The sequence below is a fragment of the Microchirus variegatus genome (genome assembly GCF_963457635.1).
Source record: "Microchirus variegatus genome assembly, chromosome: 16".
NCBI lineage: Eukaryota > Metazoa > Chordata > Actinopteri > Pleuronectiformes > Soleidae > Microchirus > Microchirus variegatus.
The window spans coordinates 8303776-8315593 of record NC_139817.1 but is presented as its reverse complement, the minus strand read 5'-3'; the positions used below and the strand labels follow the sequence as shown (position 1 = coordinate 8315593).

At 40.8% G+C, this 11818-nt stretch overlaps 1 protein-coding gene across 1 annotated transcript in view; it reads left to right on the top strand.

The window, feature by feature from the left end:
• Positions 1 to 545: 545 nt before the first annotated feature.
• The window catches only part of ank1b (ankyrin 1, erythrocytic b), a gene marked incomplete at its 5' end in the record, with an annotated part of 59037 nt that continues 47764 nt past the window's right edge, over positions 546 to 11818 (top strand). Inside the window, one exon of the mRNA XM_083903028.1 lies at positions 546 to 671. Within this exon, the coding sequence (XP_083759154.1) occupies positions 546 to 671 (126 nt within the window). The remainder of the gene's footprint in view (positions 672 to 11818) is intronic.

The window sequence follows — 11818 nt, the reverse complement described above, 5'->3', positions numbered from 1 at the left end:
AGCGGAGGTAGAAACTGTGGAAAAAGAAGCAGAGCAGCAGGAAGAGGGGGACATTTGACAGATACAAAGAGGGTGCGATGCAGCAGGATTTCCCACTGTGCCGAACACAGTACTGCGTGACAGGTCTGTGCAAGCACAGGGGTAGAGGGAGGAGAGAAGGAGAGAAGGAGGGAAGGTAGGAGAGAAGAAGGGGGAGGGGAGGCAATTCAGCGCAGTGCAAGCTGAGTGGATGAGTAGCAGCCGCGGCAGAGGCACCAGCATCAGCACCACTAGCTGTAGCATCTTTCAGTGTGGCTGCGAGAGGCTGTCCTCTGCCTGCAGTAGCATCAACATAACCCACATACACGCACACATATCTGGACTGAGGCATTTCCATCACACACATGTCGTGGTGGCCACCAGAGGAGTGGTAGGGAGTGACGGGGGCTTGGGTGACAGCGGGACCAAGGGAGGCGGGAAACGGGGACGACCAGAGGTAGTGCGAGTCAGAGGAGGGCTGGAGCAACGGCGACTGGGGCTGCAGCAGCAGCAGTAGCAGCGGCACCATGGCGCAAGCCGCCAAGCAGCTCCGCAAGGCCAAGGATTTCGCGGAGGCCGCCGCCCAGGAGCAGAGGGAGAAGGAGGAGGAAAAGCTAAAAAAGAGGAATCGATCCAGGGACCGCAGGCGTAAGGTATGGCTCACTGTCTCTTGAGACACAGGAGGTGACGGTGTTTCTCACACCCCTCTTACCCTCCTCTCACCTGTCTTTCTCTAGAAGTCTCTCTCTCTCACTGCATTAATTGTGCAAGATTGGCATGGATGCAGGTACACATGTATGATGATTACTCAATGGGTGTTGCAGCCTCAGTTGGTGAGAGTGTGTGTGTGTGCAAGTGTGTGTGCGTGTGTGTGTGTAGGCCAACCAGTCAAACACTTATGCTCCAGTACAGGTTGTGTTTGATTCATTTGATATGTGTCTTTGGGGGGGAAGAGAAATTCAACTGATGATGATGACGACTGTGCTGCTGGAGTTAAGACCAAGACAGGCTGTTGATGAAACAACAGGATGTCCTGTTTTTTTTCACATAAGAAGAATTTGGGTTTCCTTGCATGGCTGCAGCTCATTCATATTAATGCAGTGCAAGTTCAGTGAATAGACACGTATGTTCACGCATATAATCACACTGACATTGATATGTTCTGGATACTCTGATCGTAGATGTAGCGTCTATTCCCTGATATTAAAAATATAAGAGCTTTTTGTTCAATAGGGGAGAAATAAAATAGAGGGAGAAAGGTGTAAGATTTTAATCTATCTATGTGTCTCTTTGGGGGCTCACGACATGTTAGAGAATTCTATCCTTATTATTTGCTGCTTCTAATTTACTAGTTTACTAACTTTTATTTTTTATTTGTAGGCACACAGTATCACACCCTATAGGCTCAAGAGCTCTCATTCACTCTTCCCCCGCACTCTCACTCTCATACTATGCCTTTGGGTGCAGATTTTATTGGGGTTGTGCTGCCGTGCTCTCACACTTGTCAGCTCTGATATGCTTTATATAAGGCACTTGTTGAACAGGTTAAATAATCTTCTATTTATTTTTGTATGCAATTAACCAACTTATAATGTGTAATTCAGTGTGTAACTCAAAGAAATTATGGTTTGTGAGAAAGACATGTACATGGGAAAAGAGGCAGCCGGGTACAAAAATAATCATATTCTGCTCTAGAGGGCTTCGGTTGCTCATGAGTTGTAATCTCCCTTTCCTGTTATTATTGTTCAGTCAGCATCAAACAGATTGTATATGTATCATGTAGCTTTTGCTGGGAGTTGTCAGAGATCCTTCGTTGTACTGTATACTCAGGCTTTTCCCTCATTTACTTTGCATTCATGGAATCACTCTCTGCTTCCTTGATCTCTGTGTTCTAATCGTGTGATTTTAATTAATTTTCAATATAGAACAACATGCAGAATGTTACCTAAGCGGCACAGTTCGATTAATAAGAATAAAATGGCACAAATTGACGCAGCATCAGTCATTTGAAGATTACATAACTCCTTTACAAACTCAATTACATTGGACACACCACAAATTGGCCTCATCCTTTCATCATGTTTGTTATGTAACAAGGCTAAAATAAGGTCAGTGGGAATTTGACGTGTAGATGATAATTATGGCTTTGTTCATGTTTTGAAAATTGAACACTGAACACACTGAGCTGAAAGCTAATTCAAATAAAGCTAACTTTTATGCAATGAGTGAGCACATTGACTAGGATGATGGTGGTGTGGTCACCAAGATACGGTTTGGTGTGTTTTGATGGTCAGTGCAAGATTGACAAAATCCTACCTGCTGATACATTGAATGACTATAACATATACATAGGCAGGAACACTTTAAATGGCTTAAATATCAGCTTATTAGATAACGCCCTCATAAATAATCAAAGAACTAAAATAACTTATGATTAGGCTGTGTGAGGACTGATACTTTTGAATTTTTACCGATCATGCAAGGTAATAAAATCTACTTAAGGGATTTTAGTACCGGTTAGTTGTGTCTCGCCAATACGCTTGATGTTAGATCATTATTTTAATACTCAAGAATTACTTGACCTTGACCTTGATTCGTTTGAATAACTGTGTAGAATTGTTCAAATGTAAAGAATTTTAAATAAAACCAAGATACCCTGATATGAGATGTAATAGGCAACTTGAAATTCACATCTCATGTTAATTTTGCCATCGATTAATTGACGAAGCTAGTGCTCATTTTTTGTAGAGACTGAGAAGCAAGTCACACAGAAAGAGAGGGGAAAGAGGCACAAGTAGCAGGTCTTAATGTCCAGGGTATGTTAATTGGCTCCATTTGATGTAAATCAAACTTGGCAACGTGGTATCTCTATTCTCTTCTACTCCCAAAGGTCATTCACTACAGTGCCAACAGAGATCTGTGATAAGTAAGGAATGGCTGGACAGTAATCTAGTTAGAGAGTAGAAAGCACAGTTGTGCTCTGCTAGCTCTGTTTACTAAGGTAGATGTCATATGACTGCTGAGAGTGTTTGGAATAGACTTCAGTCTATTCCATACTCACACATGTGTTGCGTGAGCATCTCTGTTGTATGCAGTGACTGGTGCGTCTCACTCATATATACTGTATGTTCCCACTGGCTGCGTGTCTGCTGCGTCTCACTCGTGTGTCTTCCCATACCACCAATATGTTTATGACTTCAGTTTCTAACGGATTCCTGATTTAGACATAGAGAGATAAAATCTGCCCTTCTCCTGATGAAAAAGTATAATAATAATTTAAGTTTATGTATTCAAATTCAGCATAGACACTAAAATTACTGTGACAGGTGTCCGTTTTATAACTTATTGCTGGTAGATATCATGTTAATATCATTGTCAACTCATCTCTTATCTCTGCCTATTCTTGCTGGGGACCCTGCAGAAAGTCTCCAGTCCAGAATACAGAATAGCTACTTGATAATCAGTTAGTATCTGAGAGTGGAGTATATTTTTACCACATGTATTGACGTTATATATATAGATATGTTCTTACCACTATGGATCATTCAACCACTATTGGGTCAGGACATATTTTATGTCATCGATCCCCGCTGTATGTTTACCAGTCACATGTCACAACAGTCCTATGATCTGTGGTTGATTTCTGCAGCTTTGAATAATGGATGTCCCGATCAAGTTTTTCTTTGGTCAGTCTCGATCTCGGTCCTTTCAATGTGTCCAGTGTCTTGCTCATATTTGTGACTGACACATTGAAATACTGATCTGCTAAATCTGGCCCACCTTATGTTTCATGTGATTCCAGTCCTGAAGGTGTGTGATAACAAGGGGTAACAACACTATAAATAGACAGAGGCAAATGGTGTACGGTAAAGAAAAAAACAACCTTAATATGTTACAGCTATAAAATCCTGAACATCTGGATCCGCCTCACTGCTGATTTTATAAGCTTGGCTCAGAAATGTATGAATTAAAACTTAAGTGTTGGAAACAAACGCTCACTTCGGCCTCTTTCGCTGGCACGTGATTCATACCACTGAGCATAATGCGAACCCATGCAATTCATAAATACGAGTGTATGATAGAATCAGCACAATAATAAACACAAAGAAAGGAATAATATGAATGGAGTAGAAATGCTTGGTCATCTTCAATGTGCGATGGACATTGTTTGGGTTCATTTTCAGGTCTTTGCAACCAATGGGGGGCGACTTATCTGGGACACGAAAGCTTTTACTGTAGGAGCTCAGCATGAGCCTCCTTGGCCGTGCACATTTAACTGTTTCCTTCAGGCCTGCACTTAATACAATGGAGCCAACGATCTGCTAATGGACAGTGTGTGAACGTTGTGTAAAATGTGTGTGTGCTTGCTTGAGTTATGTGTGTACACGCAGTTACTGTGCGAAATAGCAGGACTTCAGTGTTTTATCTATATGTATGGATACTCGGGCCTAACTAACCAAAACTCGTTCTTTGTCACTTCCTTTTACATTGACCCTCTGCCCATTTCCGTCTTCAAACAAAACAAAATTGAATTAGTTTAAATACTATGCAATTTTGGTAATTGAAGATTGTGTCATCTGCATATACAAAATCATTTCAGTGTTAGACTGAGGGAAAAATGAATCCCAATTTGGCTATTATAAATATCCCAAATCTTTGGGTGCAAATTAGTACCTCATTTAGGCTGTAATTCATGTCACAGCAGAAAGCCTCTCATCTCATCCAATCTTCCCATTCAACCCGGCATGATTGGAATTCATTCCCTTCAGGTCAGGCGATTTAAAACTACAATAAGCTCAGGAGGATGACACATGAAAGTATGAATGCTGTGCTCACACATCTTCATGCTCATATATGATCGCTTTTCAGTGCACATGGGTCAGCATTGATTTAAGACTTTCATCGCTTTCTGCTCAGCTGCTGCCTTTGATATTTTCAGCTGCTGTTCTTGTGTCAAACCTTTGCACACAGCGACGCAGCTCTGCCGAGGTTTAATAAAGTGTTGTGTGTTGTCCCAGATTCAGCTGAGGAGGTGGTATGAAGAATATGTGAATTCACTGTATGTTTGTGCAGGGAGATGGAAGAAATTGAGGATGTTTATGTGAGCCCATGGGAAAGGCACTCTTTAGGAAGTGCCCTAGAATCCCAGCGACATATGTTTGTGATTATTTGTGCAGTCTTTTTCTGTAAACCTGAACATTGTGTGAATAGATCTGCACTCGCCATCTTTGGTATTTAGTTGCAGTATGTAACTTAATAATACCCCCCTTATAAAAAGTTGTCTTCACACATTCTTGCCACTGAAACATAATGACATGCTTTGAGCAAATAGCTGCCTATGTATACATGCAGCTGTGAACATTAGCTTTCATATAGACTCATTTTAATGAGAATATAATTATCACTCTTGTGTGAGCTCTTAGTTTAAGTATTAATGTAGTAATGTCATAGTATTTAGCTATTAACTGTGCCATTTAGTGGATAGGTACAGTAGCATACATGGCTGTAAGGGCTGCAGTATACCTTGAATAATTGAAACAAGTGATTTATTTGGACTGTAGATACTAAAAAGAGGTTCAAAGATGGCTGTTGTCATAGTCTGGTGACCAAAGATAGCCTGTGGAAATTTTCTGACAGTGTTAGAAATGAAGGATGACCACATCTCACAGTGTGTGTGCTGCCAACATTAAAAAGATTTATTTATTGTATAGACTGCATACATTATACTTGATGAATTTAGGTCCATATTTGTGTGAGACATAAGACAATCAAATCAAAGCAGTTATTCATGTGTGAAGACTTATAAACAGTTGTTTAACGCTTGCATGTTTTTTTCTTGTCAGTAGTCTTGGGCAGTGTACAGACTTTACATTGGATTACTTGTTTTCGTAAGGTAATGATAATGAGAAGTGTCAGAGTATGGCCTGGTGCTTCTGATTCCCACTGAGGAAACGGGGAGCATGATGAACCAAGGTCAAGCCTAGCGAAGCAGCACTCAAGCCCAGCCCAGAGCAGCCACAGGCTATATTTGCCTGCCAGCCTAGGATTACACTTCATCTGAGACCAGAGCGAACCATCTGCAGTATCTACACACCATAACTGTGAGCTAGCTTAGCACCTGCTCAGATCATGTAGCTGATGTTGCCCCAGATCTGTTCCTGCTCAAACAACATAGGGAGATACCAGAATAGAGGCATGATGGCCAGTATTTATCACACCTCACAAGGGCTTATCCTGGACTGTACTCTCAGGTTTAGATCTGCAGATCAGAGTGAACCTAACTGTGCCTTTGAGAAATATCAGGACAATGATTTTGTGCTATTAATGCAAGATTGAGTGTGTATTATTTCTAAAACAGAGTCAATTTGGGAAAAAAATTATGATTTTTCTTTACTATATTTAAAAAATAGTACAAATTGAATAATTGCGCCGAGAAAACTAAATAAAATTAATTTAGTTAAACATAAGTTGGTAACCCCCTCAACCTCTTTATTTTGTCAGTGTGGATGAAACCATATATTTAACTTAAAGCTATGCTTTTAGTTTGTATTGTTCATTTATTAGAGTGGTTGGTTCCTGTTGAACTCAAACCACATCAGGAATGAGGTTAATGGTATTGTGTGTTTTGTGATGGATTTTCCACACCTGGGTCATTTTTTATTATTTGGCACTGTTTCCCAACATGCAACAGTTGTTGAATTGGTATGGTCAGAGAGTCAATGTGCCAATGGGCCATTAGATCCATGTGCAGTCGACGAGTTGCTCAAGAGTAACGGCTCATGTGCCAGTGTGCTCATCACAGCATCCATCACTATTGTTAGCAAGGCCAACCACTGTGGTTAGCCTGGTATGCAGAGGGAGGGGTTCAAGCTGTAAATCTTTGGGCAATGTTTATTGTTACCCTTGGGTCAGTTAAGAGGCGGTCTGAGGTGACTGATGTTCCCATGGCGATTACGGAGTGACACTACACGTGGCAGGGTGATGGAGGGACGGGGAGATGGACGAGGGCATGTCTTGGTTGGAGATGAAATTCCCCGCAAAGATCAATAACTTGACAGGAAATGCTGGAAGGATAAAAAAAGGTTATACTCTTAAACCGCTCTGTATGACCCCCAGTTTATGTTTATGATTTTTAACTCACAAGTCTGATGCAAGTTTTCCAGATTATGCTGGGATTTGTCTGGTAACCCATGGAGCTCCATTTTCTTATCAAAAGGGACATCTTAAATTAAACAGTTACAAAACACATTTATTTTATGTACTTGTAATTGAAGTACATACAGTATATAGTACCCAGCACTGGTGATGCAGTTGGCTCATTAAGTGTAGTATGTGAGCAGTTTTAATTCTTCAGAATTATTAGCGGATGAGTGAAAGTGATGAAGACTGGCACGTTGACACGCACACACTGATACTTATACAATGACGGCATGCGTGCGAGCGCGCACACACACACTCTCTCTCTCTGTCAGAGCAGGAGCTGGGTATTATGTAATGGAATTAGTGCTCCTCAAGGTCTACATGGATCATGTGGCCTGCAGGAACCACTAATGCACTGATGCACTGAAGCAGCTGCTCTCAGGCACACCCTGACTCCATCACTTTCCTCTGCTGGTCTAAATGCATGTTACGGTATATGTGTGTGTTGGCTAATGGACCCAGTGCTCGATCCAAAAATCCAGAAACTCACATTGTTGTGATGCTGTGACACTTTTTTTAAATTATTATTATTCACCTGCTGCATTTTTTTTTAAACACAAATACTTTTCAAAATTGAGTTTCAAGATCAATCTTTGGCCTTGGACTGAGATGGATTTGAGTTTCATGGTAATGTAATGTATGCACACAAAGCCTCATACCTACAATAAAATGCAATTTAATATAATGGCCTGCAGTCGATACTTTCTCTTCTGAGGCTGTATTGTTTTACGAGGTGAGAGGTGCTGATCCAGTTCTCTTATTTCACCGTGTTTACACTGACGTTGTGCATGCTCAGTTTTAATCTCTTTCTTATATCTTACTTCTACCAAGATGTAGTCCCTGGCAGCTGCCTTATGAAATCACATTCTTTTCTTGTTCTGGGATTATTAGCTTTCTTTCAGGAGTGATTACTTTGCAGTGGTGCTAAATCTGCCAGATTGTGAGATGTAAGTGTAAAATGTATCTCTCTTTTTTTTTTAGGTTTCAAAGCTGCTTTTTTTAGAAAGCGTTGTCACCTTTATCCCACTGGTTGGGGCATGAACAGACAGACGCAGGTGGTTCGATGTGTTGCAGGTGTCCATGTCTGCCTGATGAGGCAAGTGATGGGGGTCACTGGGATTCCTGCCTGATGGCAGACGCAAGAGCTGGCTCATCACTCAATAACTAACCTATACCTAACCTGATCTATAATCTAAGTAGGGGGATTATAGAGCAGCACAGTATTGATTTTATTGAAAACTACAAAATGTAAACTCACAGGTTTCCAAACATCCCTGCCAACAACCAGCTGTCATTCTTCACTCTCTGCTCCGACAAAGCCTGTATCAGCAGCACTCATTGATGGCTGGGAACACAAGAGCCCCTGGTGACAGCTAGAAATCCAGACTGAATGTTTTTCCCTCAACCTCAACCAATCCTTGTCATCTTTCTGCTTCGCTTTCCCCCCTTCTACATTTTCCTCTCCCTTTGGGTATAATCTCACGTTGCTGGCTGTTAATGTACCTCTGCATGTGGAAAAATAACAGAAAGATAAATGATAGTAATTGTCAGTTCTGCACATTTCCTTACACCCTCCTCCATGCTGTTGTCGACTGCACCGGTCCATTGAGTTGGAAAATCCGCTTTTATAAATACTTCATTGCTAATTCAATTTTAAAATCTCAATGGAGGACGAAAAAGTGTTGCAACTGTTTGTTCCCTCTGTGTGTTCTGTGTTTTCCTCTGTCAGTCGGCTTATTGTGGCTTTGCTAGCCTCTCTTTATCTATTTCTCTGCATCCCTCTATTATTCTCCTTCATTTTGCATTTCAAACCCCCTTTCAAAAATCATTAGTTTTCCTGTCTTATATATAATAGATGCTGCTGTCAGTCAAACTTGCTTGTTTCTGATATCGGTTCCACTGACTAATTCAGACTCTGTAAAGTTGCAGTACTGGGGGCCAGCTGCTGTTTGTGTCCGTCTACACAGTGCGCCCTTGAACTACTATAAAATCAAAAGTTTTTTTGCTTCTGTTGCTAAATGTATTTTAGTTTCTTTATGAATCTGACCTGTAGCATAAAAACAAGCCGCTGGAAGTAAAAACAGACATGATCCGAGCTTCTGCAATGAGTGAGACACTGCTATGAGGAGGAGATGTCTTCTCCTGCTGCAGCTTTGTGACACACAGACACACAGAAAGGGAAACACTTTGTGGTTGCGTCATGGCATTTTCAGCCGAGGAGGCCAGTGACATCAGACATTCAAAAGTCTGAAAGGCTGACTATGCCTCTGCCTTCTTTTCATTAGTCTTTAAACGCATCGCTCTGTGTGTAGCACGTCAATGGCACCGCACACATGAAAACAAAACACTCCCAAACGTAGAGAGAGTTGTGTGGAGCTGATAGACTTTCTCAGCATTGTATGAACTCACTTGACAATAGTTTACATGTCGCCGACATTTATCTATATTTAAAAGTTAGGCACTGCTCCAGGTGAATGTGTGCTGTGCTGTGATTTTACTAATTGGCAAGAATTTGTTACTTGTGCACCACAACAAATGTAAATGAACTCCTAAAAGAAGACTCTTTCCATTTTCTCTTCCAATCTTGTCGTCATCTATACCATCCTGATCCACCATTCAATGTTTATACCATCTATTTTGACAAACAGCATGGGATAGTACAGTAGGGATGGCAGGAGTTAAATTCAAACATTAAACACTCCCACCCAGAAAAAACGACTATATATTAAATCCATCTATTTCAATTTCGTTTTCTCGTTTTCAGCAACGTGACATGTCACCATCAGTGAGCCATTACAATGTGTCTCGTCTATTATGGCAACTCCAGTAAACCAAGTTCCACTAATGATTCATATTGTTGCCCAACCATTAGCAGAGTCCAATAAATAAATGTTGACATAATGTTTTGCCAGAGCAGCCTGTGAGTCATAACATGTGATTCTCTAGCATATCAAGTTAGTGGGTACACAGGAGCAGACGGGTAGGTATTAATACTGCTCTCCATGGGTTGTGTTTCTGAAATAATTGGATAATCATCATTTATCATAAAAACAGTGAAAAGGAATATACTCCCCTGGAATTTGGCTCGGCCCCTTAGTCTAATTTTTTTGTTACTGTTTCCGTTACCAAAATCACAAGAGCACAAGGAGCAGAGCCACTGCAGACAGTGAGAAATTCTGTTTTCAGCACTGTCATTCACTGGTGTTACTGTATCATCCCCTGTGTGATTCATTCACAGCAGCACTCCAGCTATGATACAGTAGTGATGCTGGGAGTCGGACGACTGTCATGGCGATATCACACTTTCTCTTTCACCAAAACGACTCGCATGAATCACCGCAACGCCTGACTTGATTGACTGATTGAGTGCACGCAGACTGAGTTTCTGTTCTCTTTATTTATATCTACCAATTTTATATCTAAAATGATGTGCAAATATTGACACTGCTTTTATGAAAAAGATAATTTGAGAACATAAAAGTGATAAAGAGTTTAAAATAAGTATGGCAGTTTGTATAAAACTGAGGGCAATGATATATTAAAGCTTAAAATAACTGTTGATCGTGGCCTGATTGTAATGAAGCACCAAGTCTGACTCAGCCATTATAGGTTTTGATTGACCAGCAGGGTGACGGGGTGTGTGTTGCTGCCTCTGCACCTTTGGTCCCACAGGAGAGGCCAAGGTGAGAGGAAAACCACGCACTCCGTCAAATATGCACACAGCATACATATCACAAACACCGGCTTAATCCTATAGCTTAACAAGCTGAGGCATCATCATCAGAATTCAAGACACCAAGCTGACCTGAAATATGAAAATATGTGATTGATTATGCATGATAATTACACTCTAATTTGCAAAATCAGAATTTAGAATAAGGAAACCAATCTGTATCACTCCTCCAGTTTCAATAGGGTGCTCAGACCCTGAAAATGCTGAATAATTTTTATCTGTCTGAATCCATTCGTTGAAATTTTATTCCCCAGCGTACACTGCTGAAAGATCAGGTATTCTGTTGTAGATTTTTCCCCTTGTGTTTCACATCTCACGGTTATTACATGGTTTCAGAAATATTCATTAGACAGAACGTGTTTAATATGATTGTCCTCAAAGCCAGGTATGGACTTTACTTTAAAGAGGAACAGAACAAGTTTATTTAGTTTACAGTTTCAGGATAGTCAGTCTGTTCATGTACGAAAAAAGCAACTACACGATGGACATTTGTGATGCATCGCCACCTGGTAATTTGTGACTGTGACTCTGAATGAATTGCAGCTTTCTGCTGCTGCAGTGTGTCAGCTTGTCTAGCTCATATTTATAGGTCTCCCTGATGCATATGGTTTATTATAGTGCGAACTTTGGAAAGAGCTCAGTCACTTCTCACTGGGACATTAATAAGGATATGTATAAGAAAATGAGCATGATATGTCATCAGAGATAAAGTTAATTTGAAAATACTGGCTTCACTGAGTACACTGGCACAGCCTAGTTTATTCTCAATTTTAATTTTCATCTGTGGGCCACAAACTCCACTGTCACCCATCCAATAACACAGCTCATTGCACGTAAACACAGCTGTTGCCAGCAGAGTTAGTCAAA